This window comes from Hemicordylus capensis, chromosome 2, assembly GCF_027244095.1.
Source record: "Hemicordylus capensis ecotype Gifberg chromosome 2, rHemCap1.1.pri, whole genome shotgun sequence".
Lineage (NCBI taxonomy): Eukaryota > Metazoa > Chordata > Lepidosauria > Squamata > Cordylidae > Hemicordylus > Hemicordylus capensis.
Window position 1 is genome coordinate 24,762,711 of NC_069658.1, and position 24,632 is coordinate 24,787,342.

Below are 24,632 nucleotides of genomic sequence, written 5' to 3' on the forward strand. Positions count from 1 at the left end.
GCATGTAATGCGTCTGTCTCATATATCAGTTTCACCTTTTAATTTGCATTACTGAAATTAATGGACTTTTGCACGATATTCTAATTTTCTGAGTTTCACCTGTATATACAGCTCCTTGGGAAGGCTTCTAATACAGGCCTGCGTCAGGATTTTCTCCTAAGCCAAAGGAAGAGAGAGAAGGGGGAGTCTCTATCCCATATGCATAGAAACCACCCATTGCAGTGTTTACCCCAGCCCCGCTCCCTTCTCAAAGGAAGACAGATATCTAAAAAGAGAAGGGAAGGAGAAAAGCAGGAGGAGGAGGAGTGGGGGAGCCAAGTTCGGGTCCAGGCAATGTTACAAAGGGCAGGCTAAGAAGACATCAAACAGTCTCCAGACAGATCCAGGAAATCATGCCATTTCTTACAATAAACTATATTTCTTAGGTATATCCTAATATGTTGACAGGCGAAAAAAACAAGTTTAAGTCTCACTCACATTTAGTTTAAATTTAATCAAATATGGAGTAGTAGCAGCAAATGTTAAGAAACACAACCTTTCTTGGATTAAAACAGTCTTTTGGGGAAATGCTGGAGGTATTATCCAGTGAGATAATTTTTTTCCACATTTGGTGTAATTTTTTTTAAAAAAACATTTTATATCCCGCTCTTCCTCCAAGGAGCCCAGAGTGGTGTACTACATACTTAGGTTTATTCACAACAACCCTCTGAAGTAGGTTAAGCTGAGAGAGAAGTGACTGGCCCAGAGTCACCCAGCAAGTATCATGGCTGAATGGGGATTTGAACTCAGGTTTCCCCGGTCCTAGTTCAGCACTCTAACCACTACACCACAATGTGGACCACTCATTTGAAGTAGAAGTAATTAAATCATTGGGCATGACATTCCAGTGAATCCTCTTGATGGGATATCTAAAAATAGCTTTGAGCAGGGATTGCAGGAAACTGGTTAAAAAAATGTTGGATACGGCTAGAGTCCTACTAGCAAAATACGGGGTGCAACTAAAACACCCTTCTTCCAAGTGTAGATAGTAAAGGAAATTTTGCCTGATAATGAGCTAATTTAATTTAGATGTCTATGGAATGACAAGATAAATTCTGCAGATTATTATTTTTTAAATACAGCAGGAAGAAACCAAAGGAAAATGTTGACAAGCAAATTAGCCAGGTGTAATATTATAATGTGAATGGTTTAATACTACCATGGCAACTTGGTTTTAAGTATAAATCTAATATTGAGCAGTTGAAGTCTATACAGTGTCAGGTTCCCACATATTTACAGATCTGTCAGCTATAATCCAAGCTATACCTCATCCAAAAATATAATTTACTGAATTTCTAATTCTGAGATCCAGCAATATCAACAGTGTCGGATTGTCCCAGTCCATTTAAGTAATTTCAGAAATAGGTGGTTGACATCCAGACTAAATTACTCCTGAGTAGTCATACTGAAATTACATAGTACTTTAGAGCAGCTCCTGAGTAGTACTATTGAATAACTTAGTCTGGGTGTCAGCCAGCATCTTTTATTAGGGAGAGGATGTTTCTACTAAAAATGAAGAAGAATCTAAAGGGGACTAATTAATTGTTTAATTGATTTAGTTTTGATTTTAACTGTTAATTGTATTTGTTTTTATTTGTTGTAAACCACCCAGGGCCATTTTTGGAGGGGTGGTATATAAATCAATCAATCAAACAAACAAATAGAATATCCACAAATAAATGAATTTAAGACAATTCTGTTAATTTTTCTTCTTTTCCAGCAAGCCTATGATTTACTCAAAGAGTCATTTGAGTCTCAGTCAGATCCTTGTAGTGATTTTAATGAAAAGGCAGCTGAAAGATTTTATATTATGGGCTGTATCTGCTTGGCAGAGGAGAACATGAGGGAAGCCTATCAACTGCTCAGTAAGGTAATTCCCATGTTGTTATGTTATCACCTTGTGGGGTCTTTGTCAGATTAAATGGAGGCAGCTCTCTAAAGGTGGACAGCTTCTACAGAGGCCAAATGTAGCAGGTACCATGCATTGATCAGTTTTCAAGATAGTAGAACCCTAACTGGAATCAGTAATTAAAATAATCTCCTGGCCTTTTGGTGAGAACCAGCCCAGTTCACATTTTGGCTAGTGAAATGCGCAGGAGTCACCCATGGTGATGTTATTTTGGATCTGGACCCCTGCCTCATGTGGGGGAAAGAGGCAAACACTTTGGGGGTTGAGAGAGGGTGGGAAGGCTCTGTGACCAGACCCTGGGTGACCCTGTGCTACCAAGACCCTCCAAACCAGACAACCAGAGGTGCTAGAGATAGAACTCTCAGTGTGACCTGAAAACATGGCCCTTCCTTCATCCTCGGATTTGGAGAAGCTCCTTAAGGACCTTGCAGCTCCAGTAGAGGTTTTCCACTGGAGCCAGTGCTTAGAAAATCAGGGAAGGCCCCTTTAATCAACAGAACCTTCCTCAGAGAAGGGACGGGGCCAACCCACTATCTGAGCAGTAGCCATATCATGACAGGAGGTCATCTCTACACAGGGTGTGTGCTGAAGCAACATCCATCTTATGCTCTCTTGTGTTCCTCCTTCAGCTATCTGGGGTCCTGTCCCCTCACAGCTATCTAAGGACTGGGTCCCTCCTGGATCCCTGCCCTGATTTATTTATTTATTTACATTTTATATCCTGCTCTTCCTCCAAGGAGCCCAGAGTGGTGTACCACATACTTAAGTTTCTCCTCACAAGCCTGTGAAGTAGGTTAGGCTGAAAGAGAAGTGACTGACCCAGAGTCACCCAGCAAGTCTCATGGCTGAATGAGGATTTGAACTTGGGTCTCCCCGGTCCTAGTCCAGCACTCTAACCACTACACCACGCTGGATGGAGACCATAGCTCAGCCTGAAACAGCCCAAATGGAGCACAGTGACATATACAGTTGAGTAAAATTTCTTGAGGGAAGACTCAGCCATATGCAACTTGAAGGATCTAAGGCATCATACCTTTAGAAAAGGAGCCAGTCTGCAATGGCTACTACAGTTACTGTATTACCTTTTTATTGAAGGATGTTTCTTTCACACAAACATCCTATATATACACCACCTATGTAATTGTTCTTAGGTTAACAATACATGAGGACCAACTTCTTGGGATCAGCACGCAATGCTGTTACACTGCTAGTGCTATCTATCTATCTATCTATCTATCTATCTATCTATCTATCTATCTATCCGATTTCTATATTTATTCGATTTCTATACCGCCTTTCCAAAAATGGCTCAGGGCGGTTTACACAGAGAAATAACAAACAAAAAGATTTATTTGCAATAAATGTCCAGCTAGAAAGTTTTATTTGGCATTTTAAAGGTTTTCTTAATATAGGGATGGTTGCCTTCCTGATCCCACTGACACATCAGCAAGGTAAACTTCTTGCAGAGCAGGATAGGTCTTAAGATGCATTCTCCCCTCCCCACCCACATAAGGCTTGTTCACATGACTGCCAGTGCCAGCAACGTAGGAGACACATTATTGTATGTCTTTATTTAAGGTACCTGTTTACAGTAGGATGGCTTTTCCTCCTACCTCTGTAAAATGCTGGGGACGGAATCTGGGTAGGATGTGCTCATCCTACCCAGCTGCCATCCCACACATGATCACACTCCCCACCTCCTACCTTAAATGTTTGGAGTTCAAACGACTGTCAGTCAGGAGTGCATCTGGCTCTCTTACCCTGCTGGCAGTCTTGTGGACGAACCTATACACTAGGTAAAGAATCCTGACCTTTACAGCAAGGCGGTAAAAAACCAACAAAAACCCATCTTTTCTTGTATTGTACATCCATGCAGTGTGTGCAGATCCAGACTGCTGTTTATGGGCCTCGACATAGGAAATCTAAAGAGATACAAAAGCTCCTGGACATGCTGAAGATGTAAGTTGGCTTATTTAGTTATTTTAGTGGTAATGGAGGAGGAAAATCAAAGGCAATAGAATGTCCAGGCTTAGGCCTTTTCTGATGTGGGAGGATTTATAAAAGGCCTCCTGGCAACTAGGAGGCTAAGCTGGGAACTCTTCTATGTCTGGAAAATTAATCGACCATCTTGTACATTCTTCCCAGATCTCCTATGCTGTCAGATTGGTTAAAGGCCCTGCCTCCCAGTCAGGCATGAAAAATACTTATCTGTACACAGCTTTCTGTCCCCGATGTGGATGCAAATCCCCATCAGTGGTGTGAAGCTCATCCAAGTCCTCTTGGACGGGCTGGGTGTATTTTGATGCGAATGGGGATACACAGCATAGACCATCAGTCATTACACGTGACTCCAAGTGGATTGGTACCCTAAATGGTTACTGATTCCATCACCCAATATCAAAACCCACAGCTGTCCATCAGTTCTGCCTCTGCAGGGGTAATACTAAAGTGCTCCGATGTAGCATGTCAGTGTCCAACCTGGTACCAGTCTCAGCATACACATAGCAGGTATGAAGAACCAACATCATGGTCTGCAGTGAAAGTGATTAGCTTTCCCCAGCTTGGTCCACGCTGCTCATGCTGTGTGAGAGAACTATTCAGTCTTACCCAACAAAGAGGTAAGTTTGAAAACCCAGGCAGCTTATTGCTTTCTATCACTTTCTTAAGAGCAAGCAAAATGGAACAGCATAAAAATAAGGTTTAAGTCATTTGACTAGCTAAGGAACTGCTATTTCTGTTGTTAAGAGTGTAAAAACAATGCTCAGCCTAAGTGCAAAAAGCTATTCAGAGAAGAGTTTTTGCTTCCTTTATTGCAGGTCTCCTGGTGTACTCGAAGGAACCAAACCTATGAAATAGAAGAGAGGAGATGCCAAGACCCTCATAACACTGGAATGTACATCAGTCACTGGAATGTGCAGCAAAAATAGCCTGCCTGTAGTACCTACTTGAGTGTTTTGCTCAGAAAAGTAATTTTAGTATTAAGTAAATTAAAGTATTAATTAGTAAAAGTTAATTTAGTATTAATTTCTACTGCACATTTATTATACATCAAGCAAAATGTAGGAATATTTGAAAATTGCAGCCAGGCTCAAGAATTGGGGAGGAGGGCAGAGGAAGAGGATTGGTCTGCAGGCTGCTGATGTCTCAATGGTCTCTACTTGTGCACTGAGATATGCTTTTTCTTACTGGTATTCCCAGGGTGAAGGGGAATTCAGATTACTGGTCACAGGTTTCCCAAACACTGTCAATTACCGTTACATATCTTTGATCTTTCTAAGGGTCCCTCTCTTGCCCACAAAAGTGAAGCAATTCAGGGTGGAGAGAGAGAGAAACTCAGCAATGCTCTTGCAGACACTGGGGATGTTTAGAGATAGTTTAACTAACAGATGGCCCAGCTAAAGATGAGGGACAGTGACTTGCCAAAAGCCTCCCAGTAAATTTGTAAATAACTTATCGTGGGGAGGGAGAGCAAGACTCAAATGCCTAGTCAAAAATTGGCCCTTGAAGAATACCGATCAGTGTTCTCTGTAACAGGGATTCCCAGATGTTGTTGACTACAACTCCCATCATCCCCAGCTGCAATGTCCTTTGGCTGGGGATGATGGAAGTTGAAGTCAACAGTATCTGAGAATCCCCATTACAGAAAACACTGATACTCGTCCACTTTTCCAACCATTTATAACCTGTTGATAAGTTTCCTCTGCTTCAAGAAACTACAATTCCTCTAGTTCACATTAAGCTCTGGACCACTTTCCTGGAACAGGTTCTTGGCTCCCTGAGATGCCCCATTACGTCGTGAGGCTGAAAGGCACACTACAGGTTGTAACACAAAGTCAGAGCAGTGTCTTTTCTCAAGGCCTTTTCAATCCATATTCCAATATAATATTTACTATTTGCACCAAAAAATGTCAAAATGGCATTGCAGGTTTCTGGCTCCAAAAGCATCACCACACAGATGACACTTATCCTGCTCAACAAAAGGCCAAGGCCTACATAGCATTTTCCCGTTCCTCAGATTTTCCCTCCAGACAGGAGATGACTGGAATCTTCTTCTTCCATGTTTTCTTTTTTCTTTTTTTAAAAGGCTGCAGGGAGGAGACTCTGGTCTTATGAGGTTTTCTTCAAAAGCTTCCATTCACAACTGGATATTCTAGATAGCTTTTTAATGAAGGTGTGTGTGTGGTGGGGAGTGTTTATCAGACAGCTATATTTCTGCTTCAGTAATGTCCTCATCAGGGCAACAGTAATATTCCACAAAACAGATCTGTCCATCTTCATTCCTGATCATGTACTGCAGTGAGAGAAAACCTCGGTTGTCTGTCCGAATAGAGACTTTGCAAGATAGGGCTAGTGCTTTAACTGATGGCTTGAGTAATGAGATCTTATATCTGTAAACAGGAAACACAGCCAGTTGAAATAAGTCAAATATAACCATGACTACGAGCTTATAACCAATGACGGACTCATTCGCTGACAAAGATTAACATACGAAACAGCATTTTTAGAAAAGGTGCTCAGAATATCTCATTGCATCAATGCAATGGTCCCCATCCAGGATACTGAGAGCATAGGACAAAATTGTGCATCTACACATCTCGATACCACCAGGTGATCAACAAGGCCAGAGGACAGCACCGTTTGCCTTTTGAGAGACTGGAAAGGGATAGCTATTCCAGTTCCAGACATGTTCCCCACAACCAGTCTTCCCTCAAACAGGGATTTTCAGATGTTGCTGACTACAACTCCCAGAATCCACAGCTGCAATGGCTTTTGCTTGGGGATTATGGGAGTTGTAGTCAACAACATCTGGGAATCCCTGTTAGAGGAAAGACTGCCCACAACCAATCAACCCTGTTAGGTAACAGTACAGATCACCGTTCTAGAAGAGTGCATGCATTAGTGCAAAGAAACCACAAACAATGACAGCTATTGAGTTCAATGGCAAGAATGGGAGCAGCCCTGTCAAATGGCTATTGTATCACTAGGAAGGTATACTGTCCGTTGATGCTTACCTGTTTGTCTGGATCTCATTACAGTGAAAAGCTTCAATTAGATCAGAATCTTTGGGGTAGTCAAAATGGGCACTTCCTGAATTCCCAAAAGTAGACAACCTAAAAAAGGAAAATAATAATGCACTAGCTCCACAGTTTTTGGAAACACTGAAATACTGAAACAGATGATATGATAAAATTATCAAACCTCAACTATTTTCTATTTCACATAAACAAATTCTCTCAACTTTTTGAGAGATCACCACCACATCAGGATCTGCTGTGTGAAATCTGTAAAATTATTGGAACAGATTGCTTAGCATCAAAGTTTCTACCAAAAGCTCACTTGGTTTAAAATATTAAACATCATGGTTGTCTGCTTCTGCATGTCAAGAGTTAAGTAGAAAGTATTATTATTTGAAAAGTTAGAGATGCTGGGAGTGTTTTAAGAGGCTAATTCTATCCATGTTTTCTTGGCAGAAAGTCTCACTCTGCTCAGTGGAGCTAATTTCTAAGTGATTGTATGAATTTCATTGAACTCAAAATTACTTACATGCTATAGGGCTACAATCTCAAGCATAGTTACTAGGGAATAAATTCAACTGGCTAACATGTTTTGCAATGTGAGACGTGTGGAATGCGAGCTGCATCCATGCAAGAGGCTGCTTCAGAGTTTAGTGAAATTATTGCTGAGCAGCCAAACACACGCAGAGGATTTTTGTTGAAGGGATTTCTGTTGAACTCTCCTTCCTCTAAAAGCACTAGTAGGCTGCCAGGAATATGTCCCTGAGGGGTTGTGCAGCCCTCAGGGACTGCCAGTGTGCTGTAGTGGTTAGATTGTTAGACTAGGACTGGGGAGATCTGAGTTCAAATCCTCATTCAGTCATGAAATTCACTGAGTGACTCTTGGCGAGTCACTTATTTCTCAGCCTATCTCACAGAATTGTGGGTAAACATATACTTGTACACTACTCTGGCTCCTTGAAGAAAGAGCAGGATATACATGAAAACAAAGATAAATACTTTGCATGAAAACATGTGCTCAACTATTGAGCTATGGCTCCATCCTAAAGACTAACATATTGATGCCAGAAGCTTGTATCCAATCTAACCAGTTCCAAACCATGGCTATAATATTCCTAGCCATGCTACCAAAACAGGAAAATTCTTTCTGGTACCTGAAATAAGGCTTGTCTGGAGACATTGTGATCTGCAGCACCTCACTGGTCATATCTAGTTCAGAAAACGCCTCCCGCAGACCCTCAGATTGCAGGATAATTTTGTTCACAACATTTGTGCTGCAGAAGTCAAAATCGAGGATTTCTTCAGGTTCCTGGGTGTTGATTTTACACACAGTCACAACACCTCCTTCCTCCAGGAAGAGTGTCAGAGGGTACCCATAACCCCGATAGCACATCCGAAGGGCAGTTTGACTTCCTGAAATTATAATGGAAAGGACTCCTTTAGTTAGTTAAGAGGAGGTTACTTACAATTCTAAAACCAACAATAATTCTAAAACCAACAATCACACACACACACACACACACACACACACACACACACACACACACACACCAAATACCTGTCAAAGAACTTGTGCCAAAGATGGTCAAACAGTCTAAAAGAACAGAAAGATTGATTCTGAACATCACAGATTCCTCTTGTACCACAAATTCTTGGAAAATTCCTGCCTGTAAATTGGAAAGATGGGACATTGAAGGCAAAAAGATCAAACAATGGCACTCTCCCAAAACTGCAATTCCCAACTTTGGTGGAAGGAGAAGGATCATGACAAATTAAACTGGCAAAGTAGATGTGCTCTTAGAATCAAAGTCAGTTTGACAGGACAAAAATGAAGGAAGAGAATAGACATTTATGAAATGAGTTGCAAGGACACAGTTTTCTTCACCGTCTCCACTAATTTGTTGAAAAAGCTGGAGAAAATGTCAGCCTATGATAGCTAAGGTAAGGCTTTGTTGAAGAAACTGACTTTTCATTCTTAGCGTTGTAGTATTTAGTTTCAGCAGTTGTTTTATATATTACTCTGCATTATGGATTTGATGGATTTTGCTCCCTCCAATACTTGTGCCTAGGTTAATATTGCCAATAAAATGCATTCCTGTGCCTTATTTGGGAGTATTGAGAAAGGAAATCCTTAACATGTGGCCTCCTTTCAGAAAAGGGACTTTATGCTTATATAACAGAATGCAAGAAAGGGTTCCTATAACAGGGTTTGGGACTGCCCTCCACTGTGTCTTCCCTCCTCCTCCAGGCCCTGATGGTAGGAGAAAAAACACTGAGACAAGGGGCAGAGGCAGACCTCCTTGAGATTAGTGTGAGAGCAAGCAACAACAGTGCTGACCCAGGAATCTTCCTTAGGAGGAAATAATCTTATTACATATAAACAAAATTGCATAAGTATTTTGGTCTGAATGCTTCATTCCAAGCTCATCATTTGAGTTTTTGCAGTACTCTTGATGCTTTATACTTCACCAAGGAAACATGTGGGAGCAAACAGCAACATATCAGAAAGTAAGAGGCAATAGTAGTCGTGGTGACCAGAGGCCATGAAAGATGTAGCAACATACCCTGCACAGAACTCTATCCCCTGAATTTCAGTTTGTTGCAAACACTTGTCCTGCTCTTCTCTACCCTACAAGCACTCCAAAGTACAAATTAAGCTGTGTAGCAACTTCCCCAACCATTTCAATAGGAATAATTCAATTTATGTCAAGAACAGGTGCACCAAAATGAGGTGTTCCAATCTCTGAAACAAATGGGGGGGGGAGCGGAATCTGTATGCAATGGAAACCCACCTCCCCCTGTTCACATCTGGATTAGGGCAACTACCTGTAGGTTTTCAAAATATCTTCTTGCATGTGTGTGCGTGCACACACACTTCCAGGATGTTAGCTGTTAAACCTGTACAAGGTATATTTTACATCAACAGAAGTGCATTACACTTGCTTGGAGTACAGGCCTCACTCACTGCCTGTGCTAGTTTAAAGATTTTCTACATTGGCAATAGGACACTGAGAAATCACAGCAAGATTAGTTTGCCAGAATACAGTATCTTCTGTGAGAGTTGTACACATTATCCACAAGTTAGTTTAATACCATCACCTGAACTCAATCTCTCAGTATGAGAGGAAAGAAGACATTGCCATCTAACCTGAATAAAAGCGTTTGCCTGCAGACACTTTGCATTTTCCACTGTGACCTTGAGTCCATTTGTAGTTGCAAAACTGGTAGCATGATCTCTAAAATGAATGGCTTTCAGGATATTGGAGAGGTTTCTGACATTGTCAAGGCTGGCAACAAAAACGTACTTGTCTTCTCCCATTTCAGCTTGTGTAGAGAGGGGCATGGCTTTGATCTGTTCCTCCTAGGACAACAAGAGATTCACCAATTCCTAACAGAGACCTGTGGAAATTCAACACATTTGCAATAACCAAACTGCCATGAATTAATGCAACACAGTAAGAATAATATATGGGTTTCTCCTACACCATGCCTTCACTAGTGCTTTTGAAGAACTGACCGAACAAGAGAGTTTGATGTTACTGCTCATAAAGATGTGGCTTCTGGTGAGGTAAGGTAAGGAACTTAACTTCAGAGGCCTATGGCTCAACAGTTAGACAGGTATCTTGTTCCCAGCAGTGTAACTATGCATGTCTATCACCACTACCCGCGGCCACTGTTTTCTGCCACTGCAAAGTAGCACTGCTGCAAGACTCAAGTCCATTCAGGTAACCCTTAGGATGTGATGCAATCCACCCTCAGTGGCCCCATTTTCCTCTTTTCATCTCATTGCTTTTAAGTTTGTAATCCTATGCGCACTTATCCGAGGGTAAGCCGCAATTGAGACAGTGAACCTTACCTCGAAGCACATATGCATGCATTCAGGCTGCACAACTCCTCATGCTCTCCCTCTCACCACCGCTCCATTCCAAACAGCACCCAGGGCAGCCGCATTTTGCAGCACGACAGGCAGAAATCCAACAGGCGCAGCTTTCCCCAGCACTGCATCGACTATTTTAGAACAGCAACACCTGTTGAATTCCTACCAGGCACACAAGACAAGTCAGCGAAATGCCAAAAGCAGGAGCTCCATATTACCTAAGGAAGAGAACATCTGTCATGATCATCCCGCTGCGACATCTGAAACAGCAGATTCAGAAAGCCGAGGGGGACGTACAGCCTGAACTTCCGGTTAACATAGAAAGTCCACAGAACTCAGGGAACACGATTTGATTTTAGACCGGAAGTGGTGGTAATAACCGTGGTGTGACTCCTCTCTATTTTTGTAACTCTATGGTTCCCCTATTCGGCCGCTCTGAAAACCATAGAGAGGTCCAGACTGGCAAAGTGACTTCCGTTTGACGACGGAAGTGGCGGTCTGCGCGTGTGCGGAGACGCAACATGGTGGCAGGCAAGAGAAAACGTGGAGCTGGCAAGGCAGCCCCGGCGGGACCGAAGAAAAAGCGCCCAAAGAGAGCTCCGGTGGAGAAGAAGGCGGTGGTGAAAGGCCCGTCCTCTGTGGCCGAAGCAGGGCGGGATGAGCACAGCGTCCCGCCTCCAGTCTCTCAGGTAGGGACGCCGGGGGAGGGTCCTGCGGGCATGGAGGGAGGCGGGAGCCGCAGACCCGACCTCGGTGCTGCCTTTGGTGGAGGCTGATTGACCAAAGGGCTTCTGAGTATGTGCAGGAGCAGAGCTGGTCTTGTGGGAGCAAGCATAAATTGTCCCCTTTACTAAGCAGGGTATGCCGTGGTTTCCATTTGAATGGGAGACTACATGTGAACTCTGTAAGATATTCCCCTTAGGGGATGGGGCCACTCTGGGAAGAGCATCTGCATGCTTGCCTGCAGAAGGTTCCAAGTTTCCTCCCTGGCATCTCCAAGATAGGGCTGAGAGAGACTCCTGCCTGCAACTTTGGAGAACCTGCTGCCAGTCTGTGTAGACAGTACTGAGATAGATGGGCCAATGGTCTAACTTGCTATGTTGCAGCTCCCAGTGTTCCTTAGAGCACCAGTTGTCAGCCTAGGGTCCCCTAGATGTCGTTGGACTACGACTACCATCATGCCCAGCCACAATGGCCTGGGCCAGGCCATTGTGGCTGGGACTGATTGGCGTTGTAGTCTAATGACATCTGGGGACCCACAGTTGAGAATCATAGGAACATAAGAAATTGCCATATACTGTGTCAGACCATTGGTCTATCTAGCTCAGTATTGTCTTCACAGACAGGCAGCGGCTTCTCCAAGGTTGCAGGCAGGATTCTCTCTCAGCCCTGTCTTGGAGAAGCCAGGGAGGGAACTTGAAACCTTCTGCTCTTCCCAGAGCTCTTCCTTCATCCCCTGAGGGGAATATCTTGTAGTGCTTACACATCAAGTCTCCCATTCAGATGCAACCAGGGCAGACCCTGCTTAGCTATGGGGACAAGTCATGCTTGCTACCACAAGACCAGCTCTCCAGCCCTCTTCCTTAGAATCCTCTTCCTTAGAGTACAGAATTGGGCCACAGTAGTAGTGTTTCAGTAAACCCCACTGAGTCATGTCAGTCTTGCTCTTAGGCAGGTTCGTGTCGGATTATGTGCTTATGTGATTAGCTATGTAACCTAGGTATTGTGCTGCTTTAAGCTAGAAAAACAGAATGTTAGAGTTGGAGGGACTTTGGAGATCTTCTAGACCAGGACTGCACAGCTTCAGGCCTCCAGCTGTTGGACTACAACCCCCATCATCCCCAGCCACTGTAGCCAGGGATGGTGGGATTTGTAGCCCAACAGCAGCTGGAGGGCTAAGGTTATGCAGCCCTGTTCCAGACCACCTCTACTCAGTGCAGGAATCTGCTGCAGCATCCCTAGCTGCTAGCTGTCCAGCCTCTATTTGAAAACCTCTAGCAAAGGAGAGCCTACCACTGCACAGGGTAGACGGTTCCACTGTTGAACATCTCTTACAGTTAGGAAATTCTTCTTAAAGTCTAACCCAAATCTACTCCCTGTAACAATCCATTGCTAAGAATTGGTAATTTAGTCTGAGAAACATTTTGTTTTTATCACACCCTTTCTTCTGCAAAATCATGAGTGTGTTCATGAATTCTCACCCACCTTTTTATCCTCACAATAACCCCACGAGATAGGGTATGCAGAGAGAGACTCATTGGGCCAGCATTGCCTAGTTGGGGCTTGAACCTGCATCTGTTAGTCCTAGTCTGACCAGGCTATATTGACTATGTCTATGTTCCACGCAAAATATATGTAAGACATCTGATGTGGAGGTTAGAATGTTGCTCTTGGACTTGGAAGACCCGAGTTCAAATGTGCATTTGCCCATGAAGCTTACTGGGTGATCTTGGACCTGTCACTATCTCTTAGCCTAACCTACATCACAGGGTGGCTGTAAGGATAAAATGGCAAGGGGAGAGCATCAGTGTTCCCTCTAACAGGGATTCCCAGCTGTTGTTGACTACATGGGATTGATGGTCTGACGGTGGTTCCAGATGAAGTTGAGCTTGCCCAGGGCTTCCCCATGCTTTGACTGAGGTAGTCTGACTTTCACCCTTCTGTCTTCCAGGGGAAATGGAAAAACAAAGAGAGAGTGCTTGTTTTCTCTTCCAGAGGAATCAATTTTAGGACAAGACATCTGATGAAAGACTTGCGAACCCTGATGCCACATTCTAAAGCAGGTAGATTCTGACTTTAATGACTGTAATGAGTGGTTTTCCTATTTAGTGTATCTGCATATGTTTTACAACCTTGAGTCCCCAGATGTTGTTAGACTACAACTCCAAAGGCCATTGTGGCTGAGGATGAGGGGAGTTGTAGTCCAGCAACATCTGGGGGATCCAAGGTTGGGAACCCCTTGGATAGTTCATTATTATTTCCATTCACAGAGGCCTTTGCAAGCCTAAGTGCTTTCAATGACTAGGTTATCAAATGACAAGCGGATGAAATAATGTTGATTGAATTAAGATCTATGATATAGTTTGTTGTTTATGAAAATTAGCTTATTACTTGCTGATCTTTAAAACATTTTCCTTTTGTAGAGTTGGTCTAAAATATTTATACCCTGCCAGTACACTACTGGTGGGGCAACTCACAACGTTAATAAAATAGATACCATGTAAAATAAAATATGAGACCAAGCTAAAACCACATTTAAAATTACAATTTTTTAAAAAAACATTATGAATAAAAAGCGAAAAACAGAACTATAAAAACTAAAGAACCTACCAGATATAAGCAGCTGATAAAACATTAAAAAGCCTCTTTAAAAAGATGTGTGTTTAATTGTTTAAAGACACTGAGGGAGGGAGTATGGTGAAGCTCTTTGGGGAGGGCATTCCAAAGCTGAGGGGCCACAACCGAAAGGCCCTGTCTCTAGTCCCCGCCAACCGGATCTCTGTTAGTGGTGGGGCCATGAGCAGGGCTTGAGATGATGAGCAGAGGGCCATGGCAGGTTCATATGGTCCAACAGGTACCCCAGTCCCAAGCTGTGTAGCGCTTTAAAGGCCAAGACCAGCACCTTGAATCTAGCCCGGAAACGGACTGGTAACCAAAAGTTGCTGCTTGTGTCCATGAGCATCCTTGCAGCAGCGTTTTGGACCAGCTGAAGCATCCAAACAGTCTTCAAGGGCAACCCCATGTGGAGCACATTGCAGTAGTCCAATGTGGATGTTACCAGAGCATGAGTGACTGAGGTCAGGTCCAACTCCTCCAAGTAGGATTACAGCTGGCGTACCAGCTGTAGCTGGTAAAAAGTACCTCTGCGCACTGCTGCCATCTGTGCCTCCAAGGACAGTGTTGGGTCCAGAAATACCCCCAAGCTGCAGTCTTTGTCTTTCAGAGGGAGTGCGATCCCATCCAAGACCAGATTTACCTCACTACTTGGATGATCAGTTTTTCCAAGCATGAATTGCCCCCTTGCTAAGCAGGGTCTGCCCTGGTTTGCTTTTGAATAGGCATCTACATGGGAGCACTGTAAGATATTCCCGTTAGGGGATGGAGCTGCTCTGGGAAAAGCATCTACAGGTGAAACTCGAAAAATTAGAATATCGTGCAAAAGTTCATTAATTTCAGTAATGCAAATTAAAAGGTGAAACTGATATATGAGATAGACGCATTACATGCAAAGCAAGATAAGTCAAGCCTTAATTTGTTATAATTGTGATGATCATGGTGTACAGCTCATGAGAACCCCAAATCCACAATCCCAGAAAATTAGAATATTGCGAAAAGGTTCAACAGTAGGCTACAGGTGTCCCACTCCAATCAGCTAATCAATCCATAACACCTGCAAAGGGTTCCTGAGCCTTTAAATGGTCTCTCAGTCTGGTTCATTAGGAATCACAATCATGGGAAAGACTGCTGACTTGACAGTTGTGCAGAAAACCATCATTGACACCCTCCATAAGGAGGGAAAGCCTCAAAAGGTAATTGCAAAAGAAGTTGGATGTTCCCAAAGTGCTGTATCAAAGCACATTAATAGAAAGTTATGTGGAAGGGAAAAGTGTGGAAGAAAAAGGTGTACAAGCAGCAGGGATGACCGCAGCCTGGAGAGGATTGTCAGGAAAAGGCCATTCAAAAGTGTTGGGGACTTTCACAAGGAGTGGACTGAGGCTGGAGTTAGTGCATCAAGAGCCACCACACACAGACGGATCCTGGACATGGGCTTCAAATGTTGTATTCCTCTTGCCAAGCCGCTCCTGAACAACAAACAACGTCAGAAGCGTCTTACCTGGGCTCAAGAAAAAAAGAACTGGTCTGTTGCTCAGTGGTCCAAAGTCCTCTTTTCTGATGAGAGCAACTTTTGCATCTCATTTGGAAACCAAGGACCCATTGTCTGGAGGAAGAATGGAGAGGCACACAATGCAAGATGCTTGAAGTCCAGTGTGAAGTTTCCACAGTCTGTGTTGATTTGGGGAGCCATGTCATCTGCTGGTGTTGGTCCACTGTGCTTCATTAAGTCCAGGGTCAACGCAGCCGTCTAGCAGGAGATTTTGGAGCACTTCATGCTTCCTTCCGCAGACGAGCTGTATGGGGATGCTGACTTCATTTTCCAGCAGGACTTGGCACCTGCCCACACTGCCAAAAGTACCAAAACCTGGTTCAATGACCATGGGATTACTGTGCTTGATTGGCCAGCAAACTCGCCTGACCTGAACCCCATAGAGAATCTATGGGGCATTGCCAAGAGAAGGATGAGAGACATGAGACCAAACAATGCAGAAGGCCGCTATTGAAGCATCCTGGTCTTCCATAACACCTCAGCAGTGCCACAGGCTGATAGCATCCATGCCACGCCGCATTGAGGCAGTAATTGCTGCAAAAGGGGCCCAAACCAAGTACTGAATACATATCATGCTTATACTTTTCAGAGGTCCGATACTATTCTATTGACAATCCTTGTTTTATTGGTTTCATGTAATATTCTAATTTTCTGGGATTGTGGATTTGGGGTTCTCATGAGCTGTACGCCATGATCATCACAATTATAACAAATTAAGGCTTGACTTATCTTGCTTTGCATGTAATGCGTCTATCTCATATATCAGTTTCACCTTTTAATTTGCATTACTGAAATTAATGAACTTTTGCACGATATTCTAATTTTTCAAGTTTCACCTGTAGATGCTTGCATACAAAAGTTCCCAAATTCCCTCCTTAGCACCTCCAAGATGGGGCTGAGAGAGACTCCTGCCCATAACCTTGGAGAAGCCGCTGCCAGTTGTGTAGATGGGCTAGTGCTAAGCTAGATGGTCTGACTCTGTAGCAGGCAGCTCCCTATGTTCCTATACCAAAAACTGCCCATATATTGATGCACAGATGTGTAGTTTCTCTTCCCAGTGCAGCGGCCAGAACCACATGCACTGAGCCCTCTTCCAAAAGCAGAAATTGGACTTGTAGCTGTCTGGGGCAGGGGAGCTAAACCCATTTCCCCCTCCTCCCCACACACCCCAACTGCTGATGACTGCTTACTGTGCTGAGGAGAGAGGGAACTGTGTAGTTCCTTATCCTGCTAAGATATGTGTACTGAACCTAAACGGATTGGAGCATTCATCTAGCAGAATTTCAGTGAAATATTCAGCCTACAGATTCAATTCCATACCAGTATCATTAATCGTAACATTAATGGAAGTAAATGATATGTTAGTTAAGTATACATTAATATTTATTTTCCAGATACCAAAATGGACAGGAAGGACAAGCTGTTTATAATTAATGAGGTACTTGTTGAGAATCTTCTGTTTTTATTTTGTTGGAAAAGGAATATTTGAGGAAGGCACGATGAAGATCTTGTTGAAGAAGAAGCTATTTTGGTAACAAGGCAGTCAGGGGATTAACTGAACTGTGATCTGCCTACATCCAGTCGATATGTCTAACTGATAACTTAGCCATTCATTTTCATTACACTTGGGATAGCTCATGTGTGTTTTCCTGAAATTTATTTAAAATGGCTTCCTCAAAATGAGAGTGGCTTACCATGCTTTACTACTGCCCTAACTTTAGTGGTGTAACTACAGTAGCTAGCTAAAGAGAGCAATATTAGGACCCATTTAAACAAAACTTTTTAAAAATATTATTTTTTAAATGTTACAGGCTTGTGGTTTTAGCTGCAGCCTATTGGCTTGAATGGGTGCTTTAAATTTTATCATAGTTGGCCTGTGAGACTAGCCTGAGAGTGAGTATCTGGTTCAGAGTTCTTTGATGTTAGAAATCAGGGGATCATCTTAAATTCAGCATCCTCTTCCTTTCAGGTAAACACAGGGGTAACCTATATTTACCCTCTGTTTTTAAGAGGCAGAGGGTCATCTTAAATTTGGAATCCTCTTCTATTTGGGTAAATACAGTAAATCGTCCAAGTCCAAAATCTTTCCATATATCACACTGCTCCCTCAGATGGCTATTTCCACAATGCAGCAATAATAAACTTTTGTGTTGCCTTGAAAAGTCTATGCAACCTGCTTCTGTTGGCTCCCATTAAACAGTGGAAATGAAGGTTTTATTTGGCGTGACATAAATGGGCTCTCTCCGTCCACTTGTGTACTCAGATTTCCTCCTGCCCCTTTCACAGAAAACTGCAGTTCACTGTAGGGATGTGCATGGAACTGGCGGGCAGCTCAGGGGTAGAGGGGGGATTCCTTTAAGGGCAGGGGAGGGTGCTCTTATCCCTCCTGCCACGTTTCCCCTGCCGGCACTGCACTTTAAAAGTGTCCGGCGGGGCAGCAGCGTGCCTCCCTGCCACCCCGTTGCCTCATCAGACCAGAAGTAACTGGAAAGACCCGGCGTGCATGTGCATGTCGGATGTGTATGCGAGTGAGTGCGACATGCACACGCACTCTGGGTACTTCCAGTCACTTCTGGGGAGGCAGGGAGGTATGCTGCTGCCTCGCCGGACCCTTCTAAAGTGCAGTGCCAGTGGGGGAAACATGGCGGGAGGGGTAAGAGCACCCTTCCCCGCCCTTAAAGGTATCCCCACCACCAGCTTCGAACCAGTCTTTCAGACCTGTTCAGGGGCCCGTAAAAGGGCCTCCGAACAGGTTCGTGTACATCCCTAATTCACTGTTGCCTCTGAACCAGCGAACTGGTTTTCCATAAGAAAGTGTGGGAGGCTGCAAGGGGAGGAGGGAATGGCAGAGGGAGGGAGGGAGTGTGTGAGCCTAAGGTGCGTTTAAGTAACATCAGAGCATGGTTGGTCCTTAAGATCTGAGCTGGCCTCCAAAAAAAGAAAAAGAAGAAAAAAAGCTTATTATTCTTCAGAGGAAATAGGAATTTGGTTTTGGCTTCAGTAAAACTGGTTCTCTTCTTCGTTACAGGTCTGTGAAATGAAAAATTGCAATAAATGTATATATTTTGAAGCAAAGAAGAAGCAGGATCTTTATGTATGGTGAGAAAAATTGTTTATGAAGGGGCTTATCTTTAATGTTTTAATAAAATGCAAAGTGTGTGTCTATGGGGTGTGTGTGAAATGCCCTAGGACAAGGCTAGGCGACTTTGGCACTCCAGCTACAACTCCCATCATCCCTAGTGACAATTTATTGTGGCTAGGGATGATATGGTTCAACAACAGCTGGAGAGCCAAGGTTGTTTAGGTATTTCATTATGTATTGATTATAGTTTCCTCACACTACCAAAAGAAAATGTGGGGGGTTATTGAGGTTAGTGTCATAATCCACTGTATCAGAGGCAGCCTCTTATTGCTGGAATAGGCTGGTTCTTTTTTGTCTTCTCCTCAATTAAACATTCTCAAATGGTTTACTTTCAGAAAAGAAGGGCTCACAAATGATAGATGCCAGCAACCGCCACTGGAGGTGTGCTGGGTTCAGTAGGGTCAGTTGTTCACCTCCAGCTAAATATAAAGGAAACTACCACTTTGAAAGACGGCTCTTTGCAAAATTAGCATCTCCTCCTGTGATGTGCAGGCAGGATGGACTCCTTTCCACTTGTATTACCCTGTCAAACAAAAGTTTGAGTAACTGCACCCTCACTCACTTGAATTTGTTTCTCCCTCTCTCAGCACCACTGATACTCCCACCGTTATATCCCCATTCACTATATACCTTTCTGCGTTTGGACTGCACCTTCGTCTCCCTTGCTCCTTGCCCCAAGGACAGGGAAAGAGTCATGAGGGGCAGCCATTTTCCATAAAACAAAAACATTGTCCTAGTTGAAAGAGGCCTGAGTTCTGAAGGTGCTTTGTTGAGGCTGTTGTGTTCATTCTCCCCAGAAGAGTGGGGCATTGTACAATGTGGCATTCCAGGTCCTCCTCACTGGAATGACACAATTTCCTCCCTTAAAAGCCAATCAGCAATTTAATGCTAGCAAGAATTGGGGTTTCCTGGTCACCAGGAGGAGGTCCTACTTGCCATCAGCAACCAGCTGAGTCCTTAATTGCAACCATCTGCAGGGCTCTCTCTAAAAATGGTGACCATTATGTGGACCATAAGCTGCCTTATACAGAGTCAGACCACTGGTCCATCTAGCTCAGTACTGTCTTCACTGACTGGCAGTGGCTCCCCAAGGTTTCAGGCAGGAGTCTCTCCCAGCCCTACCTGGAGATGTCGGGAATTGAACCTGGGACATCCTGCATGCAAAGCACAGATGCTCTTCTACTGAGATATGGCCCCATTCCCATATGTGTTAAGCCCCATTCACTCCAGTGAAGCTCAATCTTTATTTTATATACCACCCTTCCAAAAATGGCTCAGGGAGGTTTACGTCAAAATTAAAACAAAACAATTAAAATCAAAACTAAATCAATTAAACAAACAATTAAAATCATTTAAACATTAAAATCATTTAAAACCAACATTAAAAATTTAAATCCACTTGATGTATGCCAGCATGTGAATTAAATATTACACCACTGGCCAGTTAGAAGTGCCAATGAAATGGTAGATCTACATTATTATAATGATCTCAGTTGTCTCCCCCCCTCCTTTCCTTTTCAGGCTTTCAAATGCACCCCAAGGACCATCAGCCAAGTTCTTAGTACAGAACAGTAAGTTCGCAGATCTGACCATGACTTTGATTGTTGCCGGCTATTTCTTAAACTAGGCTGCAAAGCCAAATGTGATCATTCTGTGTCCTAGATGTTACTGCTACCAACAGTAATCAGCTGCAGTGCTCTTCTTATTCTAATGGGGTTTTGAGATGACCTAACTGGTGAACAATAACCTTTTGACTTGACATAAGTTTGCTTCAATATCATTACAGTACATACACTGGCTGAGCTGAAGATGACGGGGAACTGCTTGAGAGGCTCCCGCCCCCTTCTGTCTTTTGACTCGGCAAGTACAGACTTGATAGTTATCCGACTGCCTTCAGTTACCTTGGAGTCATAGAGTGGGTGAGGCCCTAGCAGGCCATCGGGTCCCAAACCTCTGCTTGAGGCAGGGAATCCTGAGCTAGAGCATTGCCAATGTTCCTTTGTCAAGCTGCTCTCTCCATTAAGAGGTTTCTCCTCGTGCTCACTCAAAATCTATCCTCCTGTAACTTCAGCCCATTGGATCTAGTCCTCTCTCTGGGACAACAGAGAACATGTCTTTGCCGCCTTCTGTGTGATAAGAGCCCTTCAGGTATTTGAAGAGTGCTATCCCTTCCCCTCTCAGTCTCCTCCAGGCTAAACATACCTGCTTCCGTCAACATCTCCTGAGAGGGCTTGTTTTCCAGAGCCCTGACTATCTTTTTTTATCCTCTGAACCTGTTGCAATTTGTTTACATCCTTCTTAAAATGTGGGGCCCAGAACTGGACACAGTACTGTGTCCCATTCTTACCAATTCGCCTTCTCGGTGTTTGATATTTTTTGGCTGTTTCTAAAATACTATCTCTTTATTGCAGACTTTTGACAAGGAGCCACATTATGCTTTGCTGAAAGAGCTGTTTATTCAGGTCAGCGTGCGGCTTTTCTTTCTTTTTGGTTGGTCGTTCTTTTTCCTGTTACAAAAGAAGCCTGTTGTTTGCTAAGGGGTAGCTCAGTCTTCATACATCTTGATGTGGTGATGATGGTAGCATCTGAGATTAGTTTTGGGCGAATTCAGGAGAGAAAATCTATGGTTCCGTTTCTTAAACCAACGCAAATGAAAACTGTCCTGAGCCATTTTTGGAAGGGCAGTATAGAAATCAAATAAATAATAAAAAATGAATAAATTTCTATACTAGCACTGAGGTTGAAGGGTGTTTAAGTTCTGCTTTGTTCTTGTTCCAAGGATAGTTGAAGAGGTGGAGCTAGGTTGGGGAGTATTTAGCAACGGGCTATCTTCAGTGTGATCATCTCTGTGGTCCTTGGTGCTGCTCTTTGAACAGCAAACTACCAGAGGTGCACTCCTCATATCCTCTGCAAAAAGAATACCAATGCTAGTCAGCCTGTAAAACAGAGCTGATCCTGTTCACCATAGGATGGAAATTACTTCTCAGTGGGTTGCGCTAAGCTCGGTTCTGCAGGATCTCACATTCATGCTTCAAACTGAATTACAATCAGTAAGCAATATCAGTCTTTTCAGGACTTGGTCTTTAACTAACAGAAAGCTTGATGTTTGGGACATGAAAAGCACCCCTAGGTCCAGTTGACCATGCCAGGTCCTAACGTAGTTTTCATTTCTGCCATCATCATCCAAGTGTGTGCTGGAATTGACACCACTCTTTTGATACCATTGCACTGTGATATAAGTACATGGATGGAAAGGGTTTGGCCATATAAGGACAAGAACCAAGAATGCCCCAGCTATAGATTAAATTCAGTCGGCAGTCCACATAAAATGCAGCTCTGGTTAGCCTTGAATGGCCTCGAAAAAGGAATAAATGAGCTACATATGCTCATCCAGATATTATGCTAAATATTTTGGTCACCTTGATTGCTCAAAACTATTTTTTCTTTGTGCTTGTCCTCCACCAGATTTTTAGTACTCCGCAGTATCATCCAAAAAGCCAGCCTTTTGTAGATCACATCTTCACGTTCTCCATAGTTGATAACAGGATTTGGTTTCGAAACTACCAGGTTAGTTGCTTCACTTTTGGGTTAGTTGCAAGATCCATATGTAGCATTCTAAACTGAAATGTGTTGTGTGAATTTTGCTTTGAGCTCTTTCTCTGGTACAAAGTAGCTTCAGACTTCTTCAGAGACTCATTGTGACTGATGAGGTGCTGGGAGAAATAAGCTGGGTTTCCTTAATGGCTTGTATAACAGTGAGCCACAAACTGCAACGCTTCCCAACTGTACAGGAGTACCTTATTATCTGCATGGGTTCCATTCCCACAGATTACCGTGGGTAATGAAACTACGGATAACGAGTCCCTGAGTCTATGGGATCTTGGGGGGTTAGGTTCCCAGACTAAAAAACAACCCCCCCAAATCACCCCAACAGAAGTGAAAACAGGCCAGATAAAGTGCCCTACCATGCTCCATGGGCCTTCAGCAGTCCAAGGATGTCCTCCTAAAAGTCCCAAAGAGGCTAAAATTTGGCGGGAAATCGCAGGGTTTGTTTTTACAAATTAGCTATAAAATGATGCTCCTCCACAACATGGCAGCCAAAAATGACCTCCAAGGTAATTTCCAGCTACCCCCGACCCGTGGAAACATGGAATTAACCCCATCTTGGCCATCCCCCCTCCCCTGCCCGCTTATGCCGAGATCCGACCATGGATATGTGAAACTGCGGATGATGAGTCTGTGGATAGTGAAGTAAGCCTGTACACCATTTTGAGAGAAATTCACCAATGGGTTAGGGGAGCTCAACACAAATAAACACTGCATCTCACTTGCCATACGAGTACCAACTATAAACTTGTATATAGGATGACTGAATTGTATCAAGTGACTTCACACTGGATGATATTTAACATTTTTGACTGTAATACACAAAGTCTGTAAGAACTCAGACCTGGTATCCCCAAGACTTCAGTTACCATTTAAGAAATGTTGCTAGTTCTTACATTTGTGGAACGGAAAGGATGAAAGCAAAAAAAACCTCCAGGAAACCCCAATCGACCTGAATGGTGTTCAAGTGGTTGGAGTTTTTCTTAGAGCAACAAAAATTAAAGGTTCTGTAAGAAGACTCACATTGTGAAACTGCAAAGCGACAGCCCTGTGTGAATCCGAGAGAGCTTCTAATGCTGCAAGCAGTGGCAGCTTCCAAAGCATTTGTGGCAAGGGAGGGCTCTGTCTTCCTAAAGAAACCCACATCCTATTTATTTAGTTATGTATTAAAACTGTTATACCGCCCTTCCAAAAGGTTCAGGGCGGTTTACATGAAAACACCATTAAAATCAGTTAATAATTAAAACAAAAATTATAAAAGCATAGAACAATGATTAACAATTAAAAACATCGTAAAACAACAATTAAATAGTCAGAACAATTTAAAAACAAGTTTTTAAAAACTGAGAGAGCCTGGTTGGAGAGATGTGTTTTCAGAAGTTTTTAAAAAATTGGCAGAGATGGGGAGGCTCGTATCCCAGCATCCTAGCCCTTTGTCTTCACCTGGGGCCAGCCCAGGTTCATTGGGTTCACTGGAACAGCCGAGGCCTTAAAAGCCCTTCAACTGCCCCCTAATAAGAACCAAAGGGCATCCTGCACCACTGTGGGGTCCACTAAGAGGGTTACCTCAGCAGCTGTAGAAAAGAGCATACATCATGCAGATTAAATGTGTGCAGATGTCCATAATCTTGTATGGGTTACTGAATGTAAAATTCTGCACTTCCCACACGCACGTGTGTGTGTGTGTGTGTATTTTGCACTGCGTTGTCAAATACCTCTTTTCAATCTGTTGTAGATCGTCGAAGAAGAAGCAGCTCTTGTTGAAATTGGTCCTCGCTTCGTCTTGAACCTTATTAAGATCTTCCGGGGAAGCTTTGGAGGACAAACCCTGTATGAAAATCCTCATTACCAGTCTCCAAATATGGTAATTCTGCCACCTGTCTGTCTTTGGCCTACCGTCTAGAATGGGCCAGTGTCTGTGCTTCCTAAGACTGTGCTGTTGATAATGAAGTGTCCTCCTTGAGAAGAGAAACGGACACTATTGATAGGCCAAAACTTTGTCTGCAGAGGGCTAGTTCTGCATCCCACCAATTACTAGTCTGTGGTCCCTTTGGGCTTTGGACCTGACATTTCCTTTATGATCTCAGACTAAGCCAGTGCAAAGGTGATCTTTAATTCTGTTGTGGTATGGTTTGGGTTGGTTTGCTCTGAGTGTTGCT

The 24,632-nt window shown here is 43.4% G+C and overlaps 3 protein-coding genes across 18 annotated transcripts in view; 2 read left to right on the forward strand and 1 right to left on the reverse strand.

Annotated features, from left to right (window-relative positions):
• TTC23L (tetratricopeptide repeat domain 23 like) overlaps positions 1–4,952 on the forward strand; it is a 22,412-nt gene extending 17,460 nt beyond the window's left edge. For 10 of the 12 annotated variants that reach the window (XM_053303748.1, XM_053303745.1, XM_053303750.1 and 7 more), the window contains 3 exons: positions 1,760–1,909; positions 3,825–3,907; positions 4,765–4,952. In XM_053303748.1, coding sequence (XP_053159723.1) covers positions 1,760–1,909; positions 3,825–3,907; positions 4,765–4,804 — 273 coding nt within the window. In that variant the 3' untranslated portion in view covers positions 4,805–4,952. Of the gene's footprint in view, positions 1–1,759; positions 1,910–3,824; positions 3,960–4,358; positions 4,432–4,764 lie in introns of those variants that run through there. The other 2 variants (XM_053303751.1, XM_053303756.1) reach the window with 2 other exon arrangements.
• RAD1 (RAD1 checkpoint DNA exonuclease) overlaps positions 3,313–24,632 on the reverse strand; it is a 25,991-nt gene continuing 4,671 nt past the window's right edge. The window contains exons 1-6 of one of the 5 annotated variants that reach the window (XM_053303759.1): positions 11,059–11,213; positions 10,112–10,362; positions 8,522–8,630; positions 8,118–8,376; positions 6,961–7,059; positions 3,313–6,336 (exon numbers count right to left, since the gene is read on the reverse strand). In XM_053303759.1, coding sequence (XP_053159734.1) covers positions 6,153–6,336; positions 6,961–7,059; positions 8,118–8,376; positions 8,522–8,630; positions 10,112–10,306 — 846 coding nt within the window. In that variant the 5' untranslated portion in view covers positions 10,307–10,362; positions 11,059–11,213 and the 3' untranslated portion in view covers positions 3,313–6,152. The other 4 variants (XM_053303762.1, XM_053303758.1, XM_053303760.1 and 1 more) reach the window with 4 other exon arrangements.
• Positions 11,300–24,632, forward strand: part of BRIX1 (biogenesis of ribosomes BRX1) — a 14,249-nt gene continuing 916 nt past the window's right edge. The window contains exons 1-9 of the mRNA XM_053303757.1: positions 11,300–11,529; positions 13,512–13,623; positions 17,120–17,163; positions 18,754–18,824; positions 20,389–20,438; positions 20,654–20,727; positions 21,279–21,329; positions 22,333–22,434; positions 24,209–24,337. Of these exons, the coding sequence (XP_053159732.1) occupies positions 11,362–11,529; positions 13,512–13,623; positions 17,120–17,163; positions 18,754–18,824; positions 20,389–20,438; positions 20,654–20,727; positions 21,279–21,329; positions 22,333–22,434; positions 24,209–24,337 (801 nt within the window). The 5' untranslated portion in view covers positions 11,300–11,361. The remainder of the gene's footprint in view (positions 11,530–13,511; positions 13,624–17,119; positions 17,164–18,753; positions 18,825–20,388; positions 20,439–20,653; positions 20,728–21,278; positions 21,330–22,332; positions 22,435–24,208; positions 24,338–24,632) is intronic.